The sequence below is a fragment of the Ranitomeya imitator genome, chromosome 4, assembly GCF_032444005.1.
Source record: "Ranitomeya imitator isolate aRanImi1 chromosome 4, aRanImi1.pri, whole genome shotgun sequence".
In the NCBI taxonomy this organism is placed as follows: domain Eukaryota; kingdom Metazoa; phylum Chordata; class Amphibia; order Anura; family Dendrobatidae; genus Ranitomeya; species Ranitomeya imitator.
Window position 1 is genome coordinate 177,107,168 of NC_091285.1, and position 26,697 is coordinate 177,133,864.

The 26,697-nt window shown below is 44.5% G+C and overlaps 1 protein-coding gene and 1 long non-coding RNA gene across 6 annotated transcripts in view; one reads left to right on the top strand and one right to left on the bottom strand.

Annotated features, from left to right (window-relative positions):
• LOC138675683 (arf-GAP domain and FG repeat-containing protein 1-like) overlaps positions 1–26,619 on the bottom strand; it is a 78,726-nt gene extending 52,107 nt beyond the window's left edge. For 2 of the 5 annotated variants that reach the window (XM_069764113.1, XM_069764110.1), the window contains exon 1: positions 26,358–26,615. In XM_069764113.1, the coding sequence (XP_069620214.1) occupies positions 26,358–26,524 (167 nt within the window). In that variant the 5' untranslated portion in view covers positions 26,525–26,615. Of the gene's footprint in view, positions 1–26,357 lie in introns of all 5 variants that reach the window. The other 3 variants (XM_069764114.1, XM_069764111.1, XM_069764112.1) reach the window with 3 other exon arrangements.
• Positions 1,399–26,697, top strand: part of LOC138675685 (uncharacterized) — a 79,099-nt gene continuing 53,800 nt past the window's right edge. Inside the window, exon 1 of the long non-coding RNA XR_011320703.1 lies at positions 1,399–1,597. This is a non-coding gene — a long non-coding RNA (uncharacterized lncRNA). The remainder of the gene's footprint in view (positions 1,598–26,697) is intronic.

Below are 26,697 nucleotides of genomic sequence, written 5' to 3' on the forward strand. Positions count from 1 at the left end.
ATCAAGCAGCAAGAATTCTGTCTCTCAGACCTGTTAGTTCTTCTTTAAGAAGCCTCCTACTCTGCACTCATTACCTGTATTAATTGCACCTGTTTGAACTCGTTACCTATCCACACAATCAAATACATTACAACCTCTCCACAATGGCCAAGACCAAAGAGCTATCGAAAGACACCAGGGACAAAGTTGTAGACATGCACAAGGCTGGGATGGGCTACAGGACAATAGGCAAGCAGCTTGGTGAGAAGGCAACAACTGTTGGCACAATTATTAGAAAATGGAAGAAACACAAGAGGACTGACATTCTTCATCGGTCTGGGGCTCCATGCAAGATCTCGCCTCATGGGGTAAGGATGATGCTGTGAAAGGTCAGGAATCAGCCCAGAACTACATGAGGGAATCTGGTCAACGACCTTTGGAGAGATGAGACCACAATCTCCAACATTACCGTTACTAACACACTACACAGTCATGGACTAAAATCTTGCAGGGCACGCAAGGTCCCCCTGCTCACACCAGCACAGCCCCAGGCGCGCTTGAAGTTCGCCAATGACCATCTGGATGATCCACAGGAGGCATGGAAAAAGGGTCATGTGATCAAGTGAGACCAAAGTAGAACTTTTCGGTATCAATTCCACTGGCCATGTTTAGAGAAAGAAGAAGGGATTTGTACACCACCAAGAACAACATCCCAACCGTGAAGCATGATGGGGGAAACATTTCGGGAGTGCTTTTTTGCAAAGGGGACAGGACAACGGAACCGTATTGAAGGAAGGTTGGATGGGGTCATCTATCGCAAGATTTTGGTCAACAACCTCCTTACCTCAGTAAAAGCATTGAAGATGGGTCATGGCTGGGTCTTCCAGCATGACAATGACCAAAAAAACACACAGCCAGGGCAACTAGGGAGCAGCTCCGTAAGAAGCATTTCAAGGTCCTGGAGTGGCCTAGACAGTCTCCAGATCTGAACCCAATAGAAAATCTTTGCAGGGAGATGAAACTCAATGTTGCTCAGCAACAGCCCCAAAACCTGAAAGATCTGTATGGAGGAGTGGGCCAAAATCGCTGCTGCAGTGTGTGCAAACTTGGTCAAGAACTACAGGAAACGTCTGTCCTATGTAATAAAATGCAAATTAAGTAAAAGTTATACAATGTGGTTTTTTGAATTTTTTTTTTTTTAGGATTGTGTCTCACAGTTGAACTGTACCTACAATAAAAATTATAGCTCTCTCCATTCTTTGAAGGTGGGAAAACTTGCAAAATCGGCAGTATATCAAATATTTATCCTGACATGTGACCTTCCCACTTATGAATGTAGTGCAGGTCATGTGACAGTCTACACCGATTCTAATATCAAGCCTAGAGCAAGCGTGACATTTACATTAGGAGAGTCGCAGGGAAGAAAAACAGAACAAGGGACGACGTTTCACAGTGAAGAAATTATGTAAGGAAAAAGAAAAAAGCTTTTACCCTCACGATCTGGACAATCAGCTCTACATTATAGGGGTTACCTACAATGAGCCCCATGGACTAAATGGAGGAGTAACTCATGAAGTGCAGCTCCCATCATAATCCTTCTTACCAAAGTCATGTGAAGGTGAGGAAACGTTCTTATTGGGAACACTACTAGGTATTTGCATTTACCATGAAATCACAATTTTGAAGTATCTTTTCCTACAACTCTGCACTGTCATTTCTGCTGCCATTCCCATGCCAGACTAGCAGCGGGGGCACCGCCAGACTAGCAGCGGGGACACCGCCAGACTAGCAGCGGGGACACCGCCAGACTAGCAGCGGGGACACCTCACACTGCTAACACTCAGTTGTTAGTCTCTGCATATATTTCTAGGTGGAATAACAAAGGAACATCACTATAAAGATTTCTGAGGCTATGTGCACATGTTACGGATTTCTGTGCGGATTTCTCCGCTCAGTTTTTTAAAAATCCGCAGGTAAAATGCACTGTGTTTTACCCGCAGATTTCCAGCGTTTTTTGTGTGGATTTCACCTGCGTTTTACCCCCCTGCGGATTCCTATAAAGTAACAGGTGTAAAATGCTGCGGATTCCGCACAAAGAATTGACATGCTGCAGAAATTACAACGCAGTGCTTCCGCACAGTATTTTACGCAGCATGTGCACTGCAGATTTTGATTTCCATAGGTTACATGGTGCTGTAAACCAGATGGAAAACTGCTGCGAATCCGCAGCGGCCAATCCACTGCAGATCCGCAGGCAAATCCGCAAGGTGTGCACATACCCTAAGAAAAGATACATATTAACATTTATTCAATTTTTTTTTACAAATATTTACTAAAAACAAGCAAGTGAGGAAAAGTGATGGTCCTCTTAAGAATTAAACTCCTATACTAAAGATAATTTAGAGCCCATAATTTAGAGCCCATTTACAGCGGCTGATTCCTGGACAGTAATGATCACCGACTGCCTGTACTCCAGTGGTTCGGCACTCCGTCCTGAAGAACAATGATGGGGGCAGAACGACCACAGTGTAGGTTAGAAGATGATTTTTATGCAGAATAAAAACCAAGTCACCTCACCGGTTTACCCGTCAGATAATCAGAAACAAGGGTTCTTACAAAAGCTCACTTGCCATTTATCTGCTCCTCTTAAAGGGCCAGTCTACCTTTACCGGTAGAAGAATGTCAATAACATACCACGAGACCCAAGGAATTTTAAACAAATCCATCAGCAGAATTTGGCAGTCTGAATCCAGCGTGTCTGCGGCTAGGTGTACACACAGAAGTTTGCTACCCCTGCAGCCCAGATCTCCCACATCTAGGTGGTCAGATCTACAATTACCCCATTGCCCTTGGTATCTTCACCGAAGCAGGACATCTTCACAGCTGCAGTCCGGGAGCACTAGCTGTTCTCACAATCTCAGCATCACATCGAGGGTCTCCAGACCAGACAGACCCTTGGGATCTCATTTTCTGAGTGTTTGCACCAATACTCTTGTTCAAGACTTCTAGTTTATGTTCAGTAGTGATCTCCCATGGAGATCATTGTGTAATCACACAGGACATACTGTATGCAGGTATGCAGGATCCGGATTTAAAGCCCTTATCACACAATTTGGCAGTAGCACCAGAGAACGGCAAGTGGATGCTTGTCTGTAAGTTTCACATGTATTCTTGGTGCTATAGACAAGACGAGGCAAAAGAGGTGATAAAAAGCTGCGCCTCTATTCACACACAGTAACTATTTATACATGGATGTACCAAATACCAGAATTTTTGTAACATTTTAACACATCACAGAGCAGTAACTAAACCTGCATCGGCGCTGCCTCCGTGACTGAAGCCTGAACACTACCAGGGGGGTGGGCACAATGAAATTAATTTCTCCTGGCAGCGGGGGTCTAAGTGCAGGCGCCAAGCAGAACGCTATTAACATGCAGATTAACCCCATGTCTGCAGGTTAATAGCGTTTTTCCCTTTAATATGCTCACCTATAGCTGCTCCCTCCAGTGTCCTGCTCCACTCTGCTCCTCTTCTCAGTGATGTCACCACTCTACAGACTCTCGGGGTCACGCTACACTCTCCGCCACCCGGATCGGCTTTAATTTAAGTCTATGGAGAATCAGAACGAGGTGCCATAGACTAACATTGTAAGACTTCCGGCTCACGCACACACCATAGTCACCCAGAGAGTAAAGTGCGGAGACGTCACTCAGAAGAGGACCAGAACGGCTCCGGATCCTGGAGAAGCTGGCAGTAGGCGAGTATATAACACACTGACACTACACAACAGGCACATATACAAAGATTTAGTACAAATAAAGCTTCATGGGAGAGATTTTTTAAAGGGATTCTCCACTTTGGTAATCACTGCTTGTGAGAAGCATATCTTAAGCAAATTGCAAGTTTCCCCCCTTGCAGAGACCTAAAGAATTCTTAGTGTTCATCTGTCGTAAAACCAGGGTGTACGTGACTTAAATCGGGAAAGCAGCTACCGTCCACACAGTAGACGCTGTGATCCGGCAAAGCCGCAGAGAAGTCTACATGAGACAGAAGAGGACTGGAGCCACCGTGGAAACTGGGGAAGACAGTGATTGGGGAGTAGTTAAATACATTCTCTAGATTTCATACACAATCAGGAGAGAATAGGAAAGAAAAATTTGGCTGAGACATCTAAAATGTTGAAAAAAAGAAAACGTTAAGTGAAAATATAGACTTAAAAGGGCAATTACAGTGAAAAGTCATCCTGCTCGATTGTGGTTAAACTTGTTTCATGATTATCTAGCAGTGCAAACAGGCTGCAGATCACCTGACCGTCATCGTCCTCGGCAGTACATCATCCTGTGTAAACAGGACTCCACTGCATCTGGCAGCCTATGTGGCCCTAGGGTGGATCGCTTGGTAAGCATCGCTCACTTTGATCTGGCTGTTCATATATAAACGACCACGGATCGGTAAAGTTTACTGATTGCAGTCATATTGTGCCGCCGGTCGGTCCATGTAAACAGACCTTAACGTTGAGTGAGTTGACCTGCAAGTCTCTTGGCAATAGTTCAGGTCACAGGACACTACTGATCTCCCGTTCTCTCCAGAAATGGCTGCTATTGCTTCTCGTTAGCCTATTTAAGCATTATAAGGGGCTCGAATTGGAAACAATGGGCTAATATTTGGTAAACTGATTTGCCTTAAAGGGAGTGTCACCAGGTTTTTTTCTACCTTAGAGAGTGGCATGATGTAGGGGAAGAGGCCCTGATTCCAGTGATGTGTGACTAATGAGGATGCTTGCAGCAGATTAGATAAGATCATGTTTTTCTCTAATGCAGATCTAGCAGTTTTCTGAATACTGAGCTCTGTATATCCCCACCCACACCACTAATTGTCAGCTTTCTGTATACACTGTGCATAGGCAGAAACAATTGGAATGGGGTTATACAGAGCTCAAATATTGAGGGCAGCAGGTATACTTGTCCTTTATCAAAACTACAGCCTGAAATCAGGGTCTCTAGCATTATTCTGCTTTTAGACTAGGTGAAATAAATCTGGTGACAGGTTCCCTTTAAGTAATGGCAGGCTAATGGGAAATGTTGAAATGTGATGTAACAGAGGATATGAAAGCAAAAACTCATCTAGTGACAATTTTACAAAAAAAAAAAGCCTTTCTACAACTTCCCACTTTGTCTGCACGTGGTGAGAGGAGGAAGCGGTGGGTTTTCGTCAGAGGACACAGATGTCGCGTTTACCCACAGAAGGCGGCAGTAATACTCAATGCTCGGCCCCCAATAAGGCCAGCAATGAAGTACAAGAAACTCTTCCTCTGCAAAATAGACTCCATGAGCTTTGTGCATACTGGTAAAATTATTATTTTTTTGTGCTGTTGGAACACAAGGGTTGTAGCTTGTATTTCTTGGCCGGAAAAATAATGTCCATATCTGAAGCGCAGCTATTTCAATGCAGGTGCGTGCGCGGCTTACAACTATGGGACCGCCTAATGATGGCGATGCAAGGTGCCATAGGCAGAAGAGTTGCTGTAACAAGCTAACAGCAGGCCGGTGTAGCTCCCCGATATCCATGGAGAGACGGTCAGGCCCCACTGGACTCCACAAACCCTCTAACTGTGCCGACATCTTATTCTACACACCCAACACCAGTGCGGCTTATGCCCATGTACCGTGCTGTGTACAGACCAGCGCCATCACAGCTGCTCATAGAAGAGTCGGCTTGTTCCTCCGCACAGGACTAAGCTATTATTCTAGTGATGAGCGAGCATGCTCGGAAAACATCACAGTGTCTTCGGCGTGCTCGAATAACATTGCTCCAGTCCAGGCGCTGTATATTTTTCAGCGGTTAGACAACCACAACACATGCGGGGATTGCCATTTTATCACACCTCGGTGAATCCATATCCTGGCACAGAAAACAGACTCAGATCTCAACTCCAAGCTGTGATTATTTACAGTCACTTATTGCTCTGTTGTCACAGCACTCAATAAGTACACACATGAGGTATCTAAAGGTACCGTCACACTGGACGATATCGCTAGCGATCCGTGACGTTGCAGCGTCCTGGCTAGCGATATCGTCCAGTGTGACAGGCAGCAGCGATCAGGCCCCTGCTGTGATATCGCTGGTCGGGGCAGAAAGTCCAGGACTTTAAGGTACCGTCACACTAGACGATATCGCTAGCGATCCGTGACGTTGCAGCGTCCTGGCTAGCAATATCGTCCAGTGTGACAGGCAGCAGCGATCAGAATCCTGCTGTGATGTCGCTGGTCGGGGAAGAAAGTCCAGAACTTTGTTTCGTCGCTGGATCTCCCGCTGAATCGGCGTGTGTGACGCCGATTCAGCGATGTATTCGCTGGTAACCAGGGTAAACATCGGGTTACTAAGCGCAGGGCCGCACTTAGAAACCCGATGTTTACCCTGGTTACCATCGTTAAAGTAAAAAAAACAAACGCTACATACTTACCTACCGCTGTCTGTCCCCCGGCGCTGGGCTTCTCTGCTCTGGCTGTGAGCGCCGGCCAGCCGGAAAGCAGAGCGGTGACGTCACCGCTCTGCTTTCCGGCCGCAGTGCTCACAGCCAGAGCAGAGAATTACACCGGTCAAACTCAAGGATCACAAGGTTGTATAAAACATGGAAGCCCCAGGTCACCTCTGCATTTATGGGTTTCTATTCTGTTACAACAGCAATAAAAGAACAATAAAGAGCCATGATCAAACATCGGACATCCTCTAACCGATATGCCAGATAGGTATGCTGCCCGGGAGGAGGCCTTTATAGTGTACACACTGTATATACAGGGCACACGAGGAGGCCTTTATAGTGTACGCACTGTATATACGGTGCCCGGGAGGAGGCCTTTATAGTGTACGCACTGTATATACGGTGCACGGGAGGAGGCCTTTATAGTGTACGCACTGTATATACGGTGCACGGGAGGAGGCCTTTATAGTGTACGCACTGTATATACGGTGCACGGGAGGAGGCCTTTATAGTGTACGCACTGTATATACGGTGCACGGGAGGAGGCCTTTATAGTGTACGCACTGTATATACGGGGCACGGGAGGAGGCCTTTATAGTGTATGTATGTGGAAGGTCTTTATTATATATATATATATATATATATATATATATATATATATATATATATATATATATATATATATATATATATATAGTATGGTCTCCGCAAGAGTAATTGACATGCTGCGATCCTGAAAGACACGCTGCATTGCATGTCAGTTTCTGCGGGTGATCCACAGGCGACTTTGCACACACAGAAATCCCATCCACTATGCTGTAACATCTGGCGTCTGTGGCGTTGACACTGCAAACCCACAGCTATTACCAATTGTGGGCACGCACCCTAAAGTTTACGGTCACCTTTTGTCTAACCACCTTGTGCTCTATGTACTACAGCTTCTTTACAAATTGCAGCATATTTTAGTACCATAAATCCGAACAGAAGATTTGAAGCAAATCTGCTCTGCGTTCATTTTCGCTAAGGCCGGGGTCACACTTGTGTGTGCAATGCGAGTCTCTCGCCTAAATACCCGGCACTGGCGGCGGCGGCACTCGGGAGCGGAGCGTTCAGCTGCATACACATACATGCAGCTGCACACTGTGTGACCCCGGCCTAACACTGAGTAGTATAGTCCCACACCCAGCATGGGGGAGTCAGGCTGCAGACAGTCATTGGGCTGCTTTACAACAGTCAATCAGGGAGATTTATCAAAACTGGTGCAATAAAATGGAAGTATCGTCGTCGCCCAATCAAATTTAAGAAATGAGAGAGGGGGATCCAGTTTTCATATTGCTGGGCAATTACAATGAACCAGCTCTAGGGACTTTATGCAATTGGGGCAGAGGGGCTCACAATCTAATTTCCCTACATCTAACCACATATTTTGCTAGAACTAATTTTGTAAGTAGTCGATTAACCCATTAATATACTTGTGTGGGAAGAATCCGTGAAAACCAATTCTAATAGCTAATAAGGCCCCGGCAGAGGACTTGTAATGTCTATCAGCAGGTTGGGTATTTGTGGGACAGACAAGTGGACAGGGAGAGGACGCACAGCAGGCGAATGCCCAGCAATACACCAGGCACGGAATAGTGGAGAAGCCCAGTTGACTTACACGTCTGTGTGGGAGTATGCCCGCTGGCATTGCCAGGAATGATCTGCACATGCAAGAAAATGTGCCGGAGACGGCTGCCAGCAGCTCTACAAGCATAAATCTGCCTGCTCCAGGTGCACCCAGCCACTGCCGAGCTACAGAGGTGAGAGACCCCGAAACCTCCAGCAGAGGGGACGCCAGCGCACCACACACTCCCCCAGTACAGCTGCTGCTTTATGTGCAGCCATCAGGACTTCTGATGTCATTTTAGGGCGTGAGATCGCTTGCTGGCACTTGTAGTACACAAGTCATAATGGGCCCACATCGTAGAAGAGGAGATGGGCTAAATCCCTTGTTTATCAGGTCAAAACTGAAAAGTAACGCATTGCTATAATGAACATCCAGAGTTGTTTGGGTGTAACCTACCAGTAACACTACATCATGCTGAAGGATTCCAAGCTAAACAGACTTTCCAAAAAACATTTAAAGAATTAAGGAAAAAAAAAAAAAAGTCAGATGACCGACAAAACTCAGCCTGAGTCTCTGCACCCGGTTACTCAAATACCAAGTCCCCCGCCGGTAATGTACCGTGAGGTCAGGCTCACACGGGGCCATGCACGTCATGGAAAACTTATATACGGTACCTTCTTCGGGTGAAGGGGCCATCTTGTTTCAGCCTCTTTTTAAAGATGTATCCATAATGGTTCTCTAGCACCAAATTTTCCATTTCAAAACGTAACAAAAACATCAGGGCCTGAGAGGTAGGTCCAAAAATAAAAAAATTAAAAACAGTCCCAAAATGACCAGAAGTGTCTAACCCTCCAGGTGTGGGCATGACCCAGCTGTCCGCCTGGCAGTGTCCATTTGTTACGGAGAAATTTCTATTTCTAGATAGGAGTATGAGGCCGCATGTAGCCAAAACAACGCCTGCCAACTGGTTCCTAACGCCTACCTAGAAAACGCCATCACTTTGTGCTGCCATTTCTCTAGCACGCTACCTCTGGGCTAAGGTTTGTTCAGACATGATTGTCCTCCGTGTGCCGTCCATTTTCGGGGAGCCACAGAGGGGGCGCACAAGTAAAACCGATATCATGCAGAAGGTAAACTATAAGGTTGCACCATGAATTGCTAAGAATGACGACTCTAGAACATTTGTGCACTCCTACTCCCATCAGCCACAGGTTTTTTAAGTCCTTAGCTAGTCCATTCGTGCCCCATAAATTGTGGGCTTTTTGCCCAGGAAAGGTAAGATATCAGGACAGGGACCCAACTTTGAAGGACGCCTTGACTTGGCAGTTGGGCTCACATATATAGGTCAATCTATGCGCCAAGAACCTTTTTTACTGTAATTTATGACAGCAATTTTGCAGATTAATATTTCCTATATACATTATATAGCGTTTCCCCCATTTTATATGGCAGTATTACAGTTTCAATATTCCACAGTATTCACTCTTCGCAATTTGTGATGCAACCTTATAGCTTTTTATAGTTCTGTTTTTGGTTGGCACCTGTTCACACTAGCTTAGATGTGCTGGTCATTTTTCGAAATCACTGAACAGGAGTCCAGTGGGCGGTCCTGCTCAATCTGTCTATATATGAGGAACAGTAGTGTCCGCCCTTTCCTATCCCTTTATGACCCAGTCCTAGTTTTGGCTGAGAAATCTCAATAGATAAAATGTGCCCGGTTATCAGAGAATAACTATGTGGAATCTCCATGTCTGCTCGGCTCTTTTTAACTCTATACCATACTGTCTCCAGACACCATTTTTCACCTGACCTGTTCCCTTCCCTAAGCCGCCTAAACAAAGCATAAGAATGAATCCAGACCGCCAGGGGTTTCGGAAATTTGTGCAGCTGTAAATCTATGCCACCCATCTGGGGGCGGTTGTTTTGGGGGCAACTAGTACACAGCTTTCTGCAAGCCCATCAGATAAATGGGACAATTGCAGATTTACCCTTTATGGGATCATGTTTATGACCATAAGAAAAAAAACCAAACACCTAGAGTCTCTTCTGTTTACAGCTTCATGTCTGTGGCCGCCAGGCTTGTAATATACGGCAGGTGTAAGTAACTGCAGATGGGTCTCAGCCCCGGAGGAATATACATTGTAAGGAACCGGAACTGGTATCGCTGGAATTCCCAGGTCTCACAACCGTACTGGGAGGGGGCATTGTAGGAAATCTGCAGAAAGGAGTATGCTAATCGTATAGATTGGTGGATAGGGCAGCTGACGGCACAGCTATGTGACTAGCACGGGGCTAAATATTAACAGAGAAAACATGGAATGTGTTTACATCAATACAACCTGTTCGGCAGGACCGTCAGGGCGGCTATCCTCAACGCAGCAGAACAATGTAAGAGACATTTACTCCACAGCTGGTCCGTAAGGAAGGGCGCAGTCAGATGTATAAATGGCGCAGAGATAGGAAGGCAGCGCGCGGACTGGCCGACTGCTCTACTAGCCAGAGCGTGACAGCTGTAACTGTGGGCAGAGCCGCCGGACAGTCCGTGCACTGCGCTCTGATCTCAGCCCATTTTATATGGCCGTGTGACTGCGCCCTTACCGATAGATACTGAAACAGCCAAAGCCTGCTCGTTCTGACCGCACTCAGCACATTGCTCCAATCAGGAACAGTAATATGCCTAGACAACCACAGGAATGGCTTTTACACGCCAGTCACCAGCAGTGTGCGCTGGAGTAAAGATGCAATAAATTCATTACAAGGCACGAGAGTCTTCGTGACCTTGGCACTTTATCAGCTGCCGAGCACCAACGCAAAAAACGGACTCTACTCAGGGACTGGAGAAGTCGTAATGGCGGTGGAAGTTGTGGCCTAGTTTATGACGACTTTTGTCAGCCACACTCTGCACTATTGAGTTGGTGTAAAAACACATAATGACAACTACAGGGAGTCGCTCAGACGAGGCCCCGAATATTCTGCGATAACTCTCCCTAGGTAAAAGAAACCTAAACAAAACAACCTGCTCCTTTAAACCTGGAAACTCCCACGTTGGAGCGATGAGGTGGGCGCCAGTTACTTCCACCAAATTTTTTTTTTTTTTTTTAAATTGCCCATATAAATCTAAAACTTCTCAAAAAGAAGCTGAAGAGATAAAATTTAACAGAAAATTCATGATGTGAATGGAAAATGCATGATTTGTGTAAAAAACCCAAAATCGATCGTCGGATTCAATCATTTCACCTCACGTTTCATACGTTTTTCGCCGGATCCATCGCTGGCCGTTTTTTTGCTACACAGAAAAAAAAAAAAAAAAAAAAAAAAAAAAAACACATTCCTATGTCAGTTTTCTCCGGCTGCTGGAAAAATAATTTTCAATGGATCCGGCAAAAAAACGGATGAAACGTGAGGACATCTGTCGCAATCCAGCGCTAATACAAGTCTATGAGAAAAAAACAAATCCGGCAGCAACTTCTGCCGGATCCGTTTTTTCAAAAATTTGTCGGATTGTGCCTGACAGCAAAAAACTGATGTGCGAAAGTAGCCCAAGTCTGGCTGGTATATGTCTGGTTTTTGCGTATAGGTTTCCATTGAATATTATCTTTACGGCACCATACGTTGGGAGACATCGATCAGATCGGTAAATCTTCCCGATGTACAGTACACCTCCACAATGCAAGGCGCAGTGTAAAGTCAGCCGAAACATCCCGACAGCATAGGAAGAAAACAATTCCTGGACTACAGAACGTGGCTTGCTGAATGGATGACCTTTCCTCTTATCCTTCCATTGAGGTTTGGCTTCCAAGAGCTAACTTTTCCTTCCCCATCTTCCCTTTATTTCCTGCTTCTCCACGACTTACCAAGCACTTTAATATTACAATCACCATAGCTGGCCAATATTTCTCTTTTTCCCCCACAGCAGGAGGCATTCAGAAAACATTAAACCAGTTAAGGAAGAGTTAACACCGCAATCACTCAAAGATATTTTGCCTAAAAACCAGCCACTGTAGCCGGTGCCAGGAGCAGCCCATCAGTCAGTATTATTAACCATCCACCCAGCACCGCGATCACACCACCGAGTGCCAGCGGGACGCAAACGTGGGGTCTGGATGCCAACTCCGCACATCACAACATGTTGTCAAGGAAAAACAGGATTAAGAGCACGATTGCCAATTAACACCCGGCCTTTTCATGGTACCTAACGAGATGTGGAATCGCAGAAGAAAGACCCCATGAGGAAAACTATTCCCTGCCTGCAGTCTGAGGGGAAGGTAGTGACATTCCCAACCCGCCACCCACAGCTGAAACTAGGAAGCATCGGAGCGTCTACAAAAAGCCAAGATGGTGGGAAAACGGTAATGTTACCAGTATAACCTGGCTGCCACCGCCGGAGCTGCTGCAACCCCCGACCCACTGTGTCAGCCCATCAGGGCGCCAGTCAGAGCACCCGGATCTCTGCTTCTCACCTTTTTGGGTTGTCTTTCATTGATCGGTTTTAAAAATAAAATGAATTCTATGCATCTCCATAATTGAGACACTGGCGATAACTGCTGATCCCTCCAATCAGATGAAAAGATCGGACATGTTGAAACAGAACAGGTCCGATCCTTGTTTCTCCGATATTGGCTGCCATAGCTTTTGCATTCCAGACACCAGTGCTGGGCAGAGCAGTTGGGTGAGGTTCACGCTGCGCCTGGGCACTTCGCCTACAGTATTTATTACCCCGACATAATGAAATGTTCCCATAGACCACCACTCAACAGTCTGCATAAAATATATAGGAAATCCATGCATCCTATCCTTTCTTATACATAATGCACAAAACACACAGTATTCTGTATCTCTACTTTACAGTGGGTCCCTTTGGTGTATGGATGCCGAGGCACCGTCCGGACCGTGGCCACTGTCAGTCGCTTACCTCCGGGGTGTGCGTGTCACACAATGCTCACAGACGCAGCGTGCACCTCGTCTAGCTCATACCTTTACATGGGTGGGTGTAACTTACAGAATGGTCGTTCATCGTGAATGTCCAAAGCAAAAGAGGAGAGCAACCGAGTGACGAAAGATCATTTGTTTGATGCCACCCACATTAAAATCAGGGATTGTCAGCAGCACATCATGTAAACTGGATTGTGAGCCTCCACATCGGGCAAAACGGCCGTCTGTAAGCCACAATCAGGATTCAGTGGAGACCCCATCAGACACTTACGGCATATTCTGACAATAAAGCATCACACACTATACCCAATAATGAAGCAGAAAATGCCCTATCCTCTAGTAGATGGCCACTGATTTTAGGAACAGTCGGATAATATTCCTCTATTCACTGCTGCCATACACTAATATGGAGTCTGGGCAGCTCCTCTGTACACGCCGTCCATCCATCTGGACACCTGGCACCACAAACCCCCCAAAGCCTAATTCGTTAGATGACATGTAACTGTTTATTTGAAATACAGAAACAAATAGGAAATCAATATTCAATGCAACATTTACAAAATATAAAAGCCATAGTAGCCGATTGTGGTCCTTGTCCCCTTTGCCCATACGACCACATGTATGCTTGGCCAAACCGTGCATGCACATGTAGGAGTCTAAGGTGAACACGGCCATGGACGCTTTATGAATGTCCTTGTATATTTAATTATGAATGATTACGAGAGTCTACGTGAAGGCAACTCTGCGGCCTGGGGTTAATCAGTTCATCTATAGTCCTGACCTCTGCGCTCAGCTACCTGCCTACATGGAAATCCTGCGCTGTAAAATAATACAAGATGGTGGATTTATAACTCAGTCATCAAGACTAACATGCCTGAAAGATCCACATAGAACATGATACCAATAAAGCTCCTGACACTATAGTGTCCCATTCATTTCAGGCCCAACACTCGGCAAGACAACACGTCACTCATCTGTATACCTCAGCTACCCAGGACAAGGCTGTCACCAGTACAGTCAGGGGCTGGATGATCGGCAACGAGGACACAACTGACCGACCTTAATAGGAGAACGCAGAATCTGGATCCTGGTGGAGGAAAACTACTGGGATGGACTCAACAGAAATACCTGCAGAACTACAAGTCACAATTCTCCAGAAGCTGAGCAGATTCAATGACGATAATAGCCAAGAAGATCTATAGTTGTCAACAGAAACCACTTGGTGATTATGGCCCCCGAGGAAGTGACGCTGCTCAGTGACTGACACGTTCCATGAAGGATATGAAAACCCCCATGACACCTGGCGCCGCTCATCCAAACACAGAAAATACAGCCATGGTCCCCCCAGTATGTACCTACCTAGGAATAACGAATGGACATCCTCATACTGTGTGTACGAGACCGTATATGCAGAGTGTACGAGGGCATGGGCTGACAGCATGTACCAGGTATGAGAACCCATAAGTAATACTGAGAACATCTATCCGTGCACGTATTGAGTATGAGAGCCTGTGTGCAGCCATACAATATGTAGGAAAGTAAAAGCACTTGTATAAAAGGATGAAAACATGAAGGCACAATGTATGAGAACATGTGAAGTATGAGAAGATGCTCCACCAAGACACTGATGATGCAATACAGAGATTATAGTTCTGTGAGGCTATAAGAACATGAGTTATACAATGTGCATGTATGGGAAATGTATTCCATGTATCACATATGTATGTAAATGCTGTATAGTGTGTATGAGAACATGTATTGCTATACTTTGATCGCAATAATGCATTCATGAAACATAGCTATACTGTATGAGAGTGTATATAGAGTAATGGTCACATGTATGTATCCAGCAGGACTAAAGTCCAGCACCCTGTGTATATAGAGTAATGGCCACATGTATGTATCCAGCAGGAATAAAGTCCAGCACCCTGTGTATATAGAATAATGGCCACATGTATGTATCCAGCAGGAATAAAGTCCAGCACCCTGTGTATATAGAGTAATGGCCACATGTATGTATCCAGCAGGACTAAAGGTCCAGCACCCTGTGTATATAGAGTAATGGTCACATGTATGTATCCAGCAGGACTAAAGGTCCAGCACCCTGTGTATATAGAGTAATGGCCACATGTATGTATCCAGCAGGAATAAAGTCCAGCACCCTGTGTATATAGAGTAATGGTCACATGTATGTATCCAGCAGGACTAAAGTCCAGCACCCTGTGTATATAGAGTAATGGCCACATGTATGTATCCAGCAGGACTAAAGTCCAGCACCCTGTGTATATAGAGTAATGGTCACATGTATGTATCCAGCAGGACTAAAGTCCAGCACCCTGTGTATATAGAGTAATGGTCACATGTATGTATCCAGCAGGACTAAAGTCCAGCACCCTGTGTATATAGAGTAATGGCCACATGTATGTATCCAGCAGGACTAAAGTCCAGCACCCTGTGTATATAGAGTAATGGTCACATGTATGTATCCAGCAGGACTAAAGTCCAGCACCCTGTGTATATAGAGTAATGGCCACATGTATGTATCCAGCAGGACTAAAGTCCAGCACCCTGTGTATATAGAGTAATGGTCACATGTATGTATCCAGCAGGACTAAAGTCCAGCACCCTGTGTATATAGAGTAATGGCCACATGTATGTATCCAGCAGGACTAAAGTCCAGCACCCTGTGTATATAGAGTAATGGCCACATGTATGTATCCAGCAGGACTAAAGTCCAGCACCCTGTGTATATAGAGTAATGGTCACATGTATGTATCCAGCAGGACTAAACTCCAGCACCCTGTGTATATAGAGTAATGGCCACATGTATGTATCCAGCAGGAATAAAGTCCAGCACCCTGTGTATATAGAGTAATGGCCACATGTATGTATCCAGCAGGACTAAACTCCAGCACCCTGTGTATATAGAGTAATGATCACATGTATGTATCCAGCAGGACTAAAGGTCCAGCACCCTGTGTATATAGAGTAATGGTCACATGTATGTATCCAGCAGGACTAAAGTCCAGCACCCTGTGTATATAGAGTAATGGCCACATGTATGTATCCAGCAGGACTAAAGTCCAGCACCCTGTGTATATAGAGTAATGGCCACATGTATGTATCCAGCAGGACTAAAGGTCCAGCACCCTGTGTATATAGAGTAATGGCCACATGTATGTATCCAGCAGGACTAAAGGTCCAGCACCCTGTGTATATAGAGTAATGGCCACATGTATGTATCCAGCAGGACTAAACTCCAGCACCCTGTGTATATAGAGTAATGGCCACATGTATGTATCCAGCAGGACTAAAGTCCAGCACCCTGTGTATATAGAGTAATGGCCACATGTATGTATCCAGCAGGACTAAAGTCCAGCACCCTGTGTATATAGAGTAATGGTCACATGTATGTATCCAGCATGAAGGACCTTCATGTCTGTATGAGGCAGGATAACATGTATAAAGAACGCATCTGACCATGTATACAGTATAAAGGTACGAAAACGTGCACACAACATACACTACACAGTATGAGAACATATTGGGATATGCTGATATATATATATATATTTTCACACAAACATACATATGTACAGTATAGGGACATCTATATATCCGTCAATGCATTACAGTATGAGCACATAAATATACATCCACAGTATAAGGACGCGTATATACAGTACAGCATGAGTGCATCATATATATACACCCATAGTATGAGGACATTATATACACAGTACAGTATGAGCACATATATACAGTATACATCCAGAGTATAGGGATTTGTATATACAGTACGAGCACACATGTGGAACACACACAGGATGAGGACATGTATATATGTATGTATGTATGTATGCATGCATGTAACCTCCAGCCCTGTATGTATGTATGTATGTATGTATGTATGTATGTATGTATGTATGTATGTATGTAAGTATGTAAGTATGTATGTATCAATCACATTTTTTTGGTGATTATACTAAGCAGTAAATCCCATAACAAGAGGTACTTTCTAGATAAAATATCATTTATTGAACAAAAATAAAACATATATAGACATTCAATGACAAAAAACAAAAAAGTGCAGAATCCAATAAAAAGAGGGACATAACCATAGGAGAGCCACCAAATCTTGTAGCACTGCGGTGAAGCTAAATAAAGAGGCTAAATACCACACATAGGCGCCCAATTAGGTCTGATAGAAAAAGTGCCGTAGCCAATGTAAGCCATATAGTATATTCCTGTCTAAAACTTAGACTATCCTGTGCTATGACAGTGATGCATATGGTACATTTTATAAGGAAGCCCCAATAACTAAAGTGGTAAGTGCGGAAAATCGCGCTCCATAAAATAAAACAAGAACACATTACCCGCAGTGTATGGTGTGGTCTCTCCTCGGCGTCCCTCTGCCCCGACGCGCGTTTCACTGACGGCTTCTTCAGCATCGGGGCAGAGGGACGCCGAGGAGAGACCACACCATACACTGCGGGTAATGTGTACTTGATTTATTTTATGGAGCGCTATTTTCCGCACTTACCACTTTAGTTATTGGGGCTTCCTTATAAAATGTACCATATGCATCACTGTCATAGCACAGGATAGTCTAAGTTTTAGACAGGAATATACTATATGGCTTACATTGGCTACGGCACTTTTTCTATCAGACCTAATTGGGCGCCTATGTGCGGTATTTAGCCTCTCTTTATTTAGCTTCACCGCAGTGCTACAAGATTTGGTGGCTCTCCTATGGTTATGTCCCTCTTTTTATTGGATTCTGCACTTTGTTATTTTTTGTCATTTTTTTTGTCATTGAATGTCTATATATGTTTTATTTTTGTTCAATAAATGATATTTTATCTAAAAAGTACCTCTTGTTTTGGGATTTACTGCTTAGCATAATCACCAAAAAAATGTGATTTGTGTCTTCAGTATCTAGTGGTACTTGTATCCCCAATTTAGGGGCATTCTACTAAGGGCAACCTATGTGAAATGTATGTATGTAGCCTCCGTGTATAATCTTTATTTTATTATAGCGCTAACATATTCCACAGCGCTTTAGTTTTTGCACACATTATCGTATGCGTGTGTGTGTGTAGCGCGTGTGTGTGTGTAGCGCGTGTGTGTGTGTAGCGCGTGTGTGTGTGTGTGTAGCGCGTGTGTGTGTGTGTGTAGCGCGTGTGTGTGTGTGTGTAGCGCGTGTGTGTGTAGCGCGTGTGTGTGTAGCGCGTGTGTGTGTGTAGCGCGTGCGTGTGTAGCGCGTGCGTGTGTGTGTGTGTGTAGCGCGTGCGTGTGTGTGTGTAGCGCGCGCGTGTGTGTGTAGCGCGCGCGTGTGTGTAGCGCGCGTGTGTGTAGCGCGCGCGTGTGTGTGTAGCGCGCGCGTGTGTGTAGCGCGCGCGTGTGTGTAGCGCGCGCGTGTGTGTAGCGCGCGCGTGTGTGTAGCGCGCGCGTGTGTGTGTAGCGCGCGCGTGTGTGTGTAGCGCGTGTGTGTAGCGTGTGTGTAGCGCGCGCGTGTGTGTGTAGCGCGCGCGTGTGTGTAGCGCGTGTGTGTGTAGCGCGTGTGTGTGTAGCGCGTGTGTGTGTAGCGCGTGTGTGTGTAGCGCGTGTGTGTAGCGCGTGTGTGTGTAGCGCGTGTGTGTAGCGCGTGTGTGTAGCGCGTGTGTGTAGCGCGTGTGTGTGTAGCGTGTGTGTGTGTAGCGTGTGTGTGTGTAGCGTGTGTGTGTGTGTAGCGTGTGTGTGTGTAGCGTGTGTGTGTGTAGCGCGTGTGTGTGTGTGTAGCGTGTGTGTGTGTAGCGTGTGTGTGTGTGTAGCGTGTGTGTGTGTAGCGTGTGTGTGTGTAGCCTCCGTGTATGTAGCGTGTGTGTGTAGCCTCCGTGTATGTATGAACAGTACAGACCAAATGATTGGACACCTTCTCATTTAAAGATTTTTCTGTATTTTCATGACTGAAAATTGTACATTCACACTGAAGGCATCAAAACTATGAATTAAAACATGTGGAGTTATATACTTAACAAAAGTGTGAAACAACTGAAAATATGTCTTATATTCTAGGTTATTCGAAGTAGCCACCTTTTGCTTTGATGACTGCTTTACACACTCTTGGCATTCTCTTGATGAGCTTCAAGAGGTAGTCACCGGGATTGGTCTTCCAACAATCTTGAAGGAGTTCCCAGAGATGCTTAGCACTTGTTGGCCCTTTTGCCTTCCCTCTGCGGGCCAACTTATTATTATTATTATTTATTGTTATAGCGCCATTTATTCCATGGCGCTTTACATGTGAGGAGGGGTATACATAATAAAAACAAGTACAATAATCTTAAACAATACAAGTCATAACTGGTACAGGAGGAGTGAGGACCCTGCCCGCGAAGGCTCACAATCTACAAGGGATGGGTGAGAATACAGTAGGCGAGGATAGAGCTGGTCATGCAGCGGTTTGGTCGATCAGTGGTTACTGCAGGTTGTAGGCTCACCCCAAACCATCTTGATTGGATTCAGGTCTGGTGACTGTGGAGGCCAGGTCATCTGGCGTAGCTCCCCATCACTCTCCTTCTTGGTCAAATAGCACTTACACAGCCTGGAGCCGTTTGGGGTCATTGTCCTGTTGAAAAATAAATGATGGTCCAACTGAACACAAACCGGATGGAATAGCATGCCACTGCAAGATGCTGTGGTAGCCATGCTGGTTCAGTATACCTTCAATTTTGGATAAATCTCCAACAGTGTCAGCAGCAAACAACCCCCACACCATCACACCTCCTCCTCCATGCTTCACGGTGGGAACCAGGCATGTAGAGTCCATCCGTTCACCTTTTCTGCGTCTCACAAAGACACGGTGGTTGGAACCAAAGATCTCAAATTTGGACTCATCAGACCAAAGCACAGATTTCCGCTGGTCTAATGTCCATTCCTTGTGTTCTTTAGCCCAAACAAGTCTCTTCTGCTTGTTGCCTGCCCTTAGCAGTGGTTTCCTAGCAGCTATTTTACCATGAAGGCCTGCTGCACAAAGTCTCCTCTTAACAGTTGTTGTAGAGATGTGTCTGCTGCTCTGTGTGGCATTGGCCTGGTCTCTTATCTGAACTGCTGTTAACCTGCGATTTCTGAGGCTGGTGACTCAGATAAACTTATCGTCAGAAGCAGAGGTGACTCTTGGTCTTCCTTTCCTGGGGCGGTCCTCATGTGAGCCAGTTTCTTTGTAGCGCTTGATGGTTTTTGCAACTGCACTTGGGGACACTTTAAAAGTTAGCGCTATTTTTCGGACTGACTGACCTTCATTTCTTAAAGTAATGATGGCCACTCGTTTTTCTTAGCTGCTTTTTTCCTGCCATAATACAAATTCTAACAGTCTATTCAGTAGGACTATCAGCTGTGTATCTACCAGACTTCTGCACAACACAACTGATGGCCCCAATCCCATTTATAAGGCAAGAAATCCCACTTATTAAACCTGACAGGGCACACCTGTGAAGTGAAAACCATTTCCGGTGACTACCTCTTGAAGCTCATCAAGAGAATGCCAAGAGTGTGCAAAGTAGTCAAAGCAAAAGGTGGCTACTTTGAAGAACCTAGAATATAAGACAATTTCAGTTGCTTCACACTTTTTTGTTAAGTATATAATTCCACATGTGTTAATGCATAGTTTTGATGCCTTCAGTTTGAATGTACAATTTTCATAGTCATGAAAATACAGAAAAATCTTTAAATGAGAAGGTGTGTCCAAACTTTTGGTCTGTACCGTATGTATGTAGCCTCCGTCCCTGTATGTATGCATGTACGTATGTAGCCTCCGTCCCTGTACGTATGCATGTGCGTATGTAGCCTCCGTCCCTGCATGTATGTATGCATGTAGCCTCCGTCCCTGTATGTATGTATGTAGGTAGCCTCCGTTCCTGCACGTATGTATGTAGCCTCCGTCCCTGCATGTTTGTATGTATGTAGCCTCCGTCCCTGCATGTATGTATGTATGTAGCCTCCGTCCCTGTATGTCTGTATGTAGCCTCCGTCCATGCATGTATGTATGTATGTAGCCTCCGTTCCTGCATGTATGTATGTAGCCTCCGTCCCTGCATGTACGTATGTATGTATGTACGTGTGTAGCCTCCGTCCCTGTATGTACGTGTGTAGCCTCCGTCCCTGTATGTACGTGTGTAGCCTCCGTCCCTGTATGTACGTGTGTAGCCTCCGTCCCTGTATGTACGTGTGTAGCCTCCGTCCCTGTATGTACGTGTGTAGCCTCCGTCCCTGTATGTACGTATGTAGCCTCCGTCCCTGTATGTATGTATGGAGCCTCTGTCCCTGTATGTATGGAGCCTCCCTCCCTGTATGTATGTATGTCTGTCGCCTCCGTCCCTGTATGTACAGTGGGGCAAAAAAGTATTTAGTCAGTCAGCAATAGTGCAAGTTCCACCACTTAAAAAGATGAGAGGCGTCTGTAATTTACATCATAGGTAGACCTCAACTATGGGAGACAAACTGAGAAAAAAAAATCCAGAAAATCACATTGTCTGTTTTTTAAACATTTTATTTGCATATTATGGTGGAAAATAAGTATTTGGTCAAACAAAATTTCATCTCAATACTTTGTAATATATCCTTTGTTGGCAATGACAGAGGTCAAACGTTTTCTGTAAGTCTTCACAAGGTTGCCACACACTGTTGTTGGTATGTTGGCCCATTCCTCCATGCAGATCTCCTCTAGAGCAGTGATGTTTTTGGCTTTTCGCTTAGCAACACGGACTTTCAACTCCCTCCAAAGGTTTTCTATAGGGTTGAGATCTGGAGACTGGCTAGGCCACTCCAGGACCTTGAAATGCTTCTTACGAAGCCACTCCTTCGTTGCCCTGGCGGTGTGCTTTGGATCATTGTCATGTTGAAAGACCCAGCCACGTTTCATCTTCAATGCCCTTGCTGATGGAAGGAGGTTTGCACTCAAAATCTCATGATACATGGCCCCATTCATTCTTTCATGTACCCGGATCAGTCGTCCTGGCCCCTTTGCAGAGAAACAGCCCCAAAGCATGATGTTTCCACCACCATGCTTTACAGTAGGTATGGTGTTTGATGGATGCAACTCAGTATTCTTTTTCCTCCAAACACGACAAGTTGTGTTTCTACCAAACAGTTCCAGTTTGGTTTCATCAGACCATAGGACATTCTCCCAAAACTCCTCTGGATCATCCAAATGCTCTCTAGCAAACTTCAGACGGGCCTGGACATGTACTGGCTTAAGCAGTGGGACACGTCTGGCACTGCAGGATCTGAGTCCATGGTGGCGTAGTGTGTTACTTATGGTAGGCCTTGTTACATTGGTCCCAGCCCTCTGCAGTTCATTCACTAGGTCCCCCCGCGTGGTTCTGGGATTTTTGCTCACCGTTCTTGTGATCATTCTGACCCCACGGGGTGGGATTTTGCGTGGAGCCCCAGATCGAGGAAGATTATCAGTGGTCTTGTATGTCTTCCATTTTCTAATTATTGCTCCCACTGTTGATTTCTTCACTCCAAGCTGGTTGGCTATTGCAGATTCAGTCTTCCCAGCCTGGTGCAGGGCTACAATTTTGTTTCTGGTGTCCTTTGACAGCTCTTTAGTCTTCACCATAGTGGAGTTTGGAGTCAGACTGTTTGAGGGTGTGCACAGGTGTCTTTTTATACTGATAACAAGTTTAAACAGGTGCCATTACTACAGGTAATGAGTGGAGGAAAGAGGAGACTCTTAAAGAAGAAGTTACAGGTCTGTGAGAGCCAGAAATCTTGATGGTTTGTTTCTGACCAAATACTTATTTTCCACCATAATATGCAAAAAAAATGATAAAAAAACAGACAATGTGATTTTCTGGATTTTTTTTTCTCAGTTTGTCTCCCATAGTTGAGGTCTACCTATGATGTAAATTACAGACGCCTCTCATCTTTTTAAGTGGTGGAACTTGCACTATTGCTGACTGACTAAATACTTTTTTGCCCCACTGTATGTCGGTCGGTCTGTCCGTAGCCTCCGTCCCTGTATGTACGTATGTAGCCTCCGTCCCTGTATGTACGTATGTAGCCTCCGTCCCTGTATGTACGTATGGAGCCTCCGTCCCTGTATGTACGTATGGAGCCTCTGTCCCTGTATGTACGTATGGAGCCTCCGTCCCTGTATGTACGTATGGAGCCTCCGTCCCTGTATGTACGTATGGAGCCTCCGTCCCTGTATGTACGTATGGAGCCTCCGTCCCTGTATGTACGTATGGAGCCTCCGTCCCTGTATGTACGTATGGAGCCTCTGTCCCTGTATGTATGGAGCCTCCCTCCCTGTATGTATGTATGTCTGTCGGTCTGTCCGTAGCCTCCGTCCCTGTATGTATGTCGGTCGGTCTGTCCGTAGCCTCCGTCCCTGTATGTATGTATGGAGCCTCCGTCCCTGTCTGTAGCCTCCGTCCCTGTATGTATGTATGTATGTATGGAGCCTCCGTCCCTGTATGTCTGTATGTAGCCTCGCCCTCCGTCCCTGTCTGTAGCCTCCCTCCCTGTATGTATGTCGGTCGGTCTGTCCGTAGCCTCCGTCCCTGTATGTCTGTATGTATGTAGCCTCGGTCCCTGTATGTATGTATGTAGCCTCCGTCCCTGTATGTATGTAGCCTCCGTCCCTGTATGTATGTATGTAGCCTCCGTCCCTGTATGTATGTATGTATGTATGTATGTATGTATGTATGTAGCCTCGGTCCCTGTATGTATGTATGTAGCCTCCGTCCCTGTATGTATGTAGCCTCCGTCCCTGTATGTATGTATGTATGTAGCCTCGGTCCCTGTATGTATGTATGTATGTATGTATCCTCCGTCCCTGTATGTATGTATGTATGTAGCCTCCGTCCCTGCATGCATGTATGTATGTATGTATGTATGTATGTATGTATGTAGCCTCCGTCCCTGTATGTATGTATGTATGTATGTATGTATGTAGCCTCCGTCCCTGTATGTATGTATGTATGTATGTCGGTCTGTCTGTCTGTAGCCTCCGTCCCCGTATATATATGTATTTATGTATGTATGTATGTAGCCTCCGTCCCCGTATATATATGTATGTATGAATCATCCAAAACAGAAAAGTGCAATACACAGACACAGTATTAAAATAATTTTTATTGATAGTAATAATAATATTTAAAAAATAGTACAGTACATAATGAAGCTGATAAATATCAAAACACTACAATAGTATGATGGAGCACCTCAACATATATCAAATGTAAATTATAGACCCTATATTCATATAATTCATTTATATTGCACTAAAAAAGGATTATTGAATACAAATAATGAAAAAACTAAACAAGTGTATAATAAAAATTCACAAAAAAGTGAAAAATAGTGTATTATAGTAAATATTGCAAATAATGTGCAATGTATATATATGATAAAATTTATATGTGACAATAAACTAAAGTAAATAGCGCTAAATATACCCCATAAATTGCACTCAAAAAATATATATAAAATAAATAGTGCAAGATGTAAAACCAAAAAATTATATGTAAACGTGTATGATAACTAAAAAGGGATAAAAAACGCTAAATGTATCTTATATATTGCACTACCCAAAATACAAAAAATATATATATATATATGTGCACAGTGGTGCTATGAAGTGCTAAATAAATAACTATAAATAACAAAGGCAAAGGAAAAAAGAGATTATAACAAAATTTGTATTCAATGTAGCAATCCCTGCATATAAATAAGGTATACCGCTAAAAAAGTGCACATGTGCAAATGCTAATGACCAGTACTGAGTCTCTATATTGCACCAATACCACACTGGGCCACAGAACAAGTAGTGCAGCACAAAATAGGGCAACCGTAAACTGCTAAAATTACTGACAGTTTACGGTTGCCCCCGGAAGAAGGCATTAGCCGGAACGTACGTAGGGACAGAGCACCTATAGGTATGTGGAGCCTCTGTCAGTAATTTGTTTTTATTATATCTATGCTGCTTTTATAGCAGCGGACCCAGTCAACCACTATTTGCACTTTACTTTAGCAGTTTACGGTTGCCCTATTTTGTGCTGCACTACTTGTTCTGTGGCCCAGTGTGGTATTGGTGCAATATAGAGACTCAGTACTGGTCATTAGCATTTGCACATGTGCACTTTTTTAGCGGTATACCTTATTTATATGCAGGGATTGCTACATTGAATACAAATTTTGTTATAATCTCTTTTTTCCTTTGCCTTTGTTATTTATAGTTATTTATTTAGCACTTCATAGCACCACTGTGCACATATATATATATATATTTTGTATTTTGGGTAGTGCAATATATAAGATACATTTAGCGTTTTTTATCCCTTTTTAGTTATCATACACGTTTACATATAATTTTTTGGTTTTACATCTTGCACTATTTATTTTATATATATTTTTTGAGTGCAATTTATGGGGTATATTTAGCGCTATTTACTTTAGTTTATTGTCACATATAAATTTTATCATATATATACATTGCACATTATTTGCAATATTTACTATAATACACTATTTTTCACTTTTTTGTGAATTTTTATTATACACTTGTTTAGTTTTTTCATTATTTGTATTCAATAATCCTTTTTTAGTGCAATATAAATGAATTATATGAATATAGGGTCTATAATTTACATTTGATATATGTTGAGGTGCTCCATCATACTATTGTAGTGTTTTGATATTTATCAGCTTCATTATGTACTGTACTATTTTTTAAATATTATTATTACTATCAATAAAAATTATTTTAATACTGTGTCTGTGTATTGCACTTTTCTGTTTTGGATGATTCAATTTTAGTGGTGCATGACATATATTTTACATACAAGTGGTTATTTATTGGATTAAATATATGTATGTATGTATGTAGCCTCCGTCCCTGTATGTATGTCGGTCTGTCTGTCTGTAGCCTCCGTCCCCGTATATATATGTATGTATGTATGTATGTAGCCTCCGTCCCTGAATGTCGGTCTGTCTGTCTGTCGCCTCCGTCCCCGTATATATATGTATGTATGTATGTATGTATGTAGCCTCCGTCCCTGTATGTATGTATGTATGTCGGTCTGTCTGTCTGTAGCCTCCGTCCCCGTATATATATGTATGTATGTAGCCTCCGTCCCCGTATGTATGTATGTCGGTCTGTCTGTCTGTAGCCTCTGTCCCCGTATATATATATATATATATATATATATATATATATATATATGTGTGTGTATGTATGTATGTATGTATGTATGTATGTAGCCTCCCTCCCTGTATGTATGTCGGTCTGTCTGTCTGTAGCCTCCTTCCCTGCCCGCAGCCCCCACCTTCCCGGCCCGAGCTGCCGCTGCCCGTACAGGAGCCGGTACTCACAGGATGCCGGAGCAGGACGTGCACACGAAGGCCCCCGCCGTCATATTGGCGTAGGTCGGGCCGCGCTGGTCACAGTCGAAGCACTTGCGGTTGTGCGGGAGGCTGGTCATCTCCCGGAGCAGCTTCAGGTGCTTCTCCTCCTGCTTCCGCTTGGCGCTGGCCGCCATGGTGAGCTCCGGCCGCGGGCGACACACCGGGAGACACCGGGCGGCACCTAGCAGGCACAGTCAAGGGCCAGTGACGTGTCTAGGGGCGTGGCCTCACAACGTCACGTTCATAAAGGCGAGGCCTATTGACGCTAAAGGGCAAGCAGCAATTATTAGAGAGATAATAATCGCGC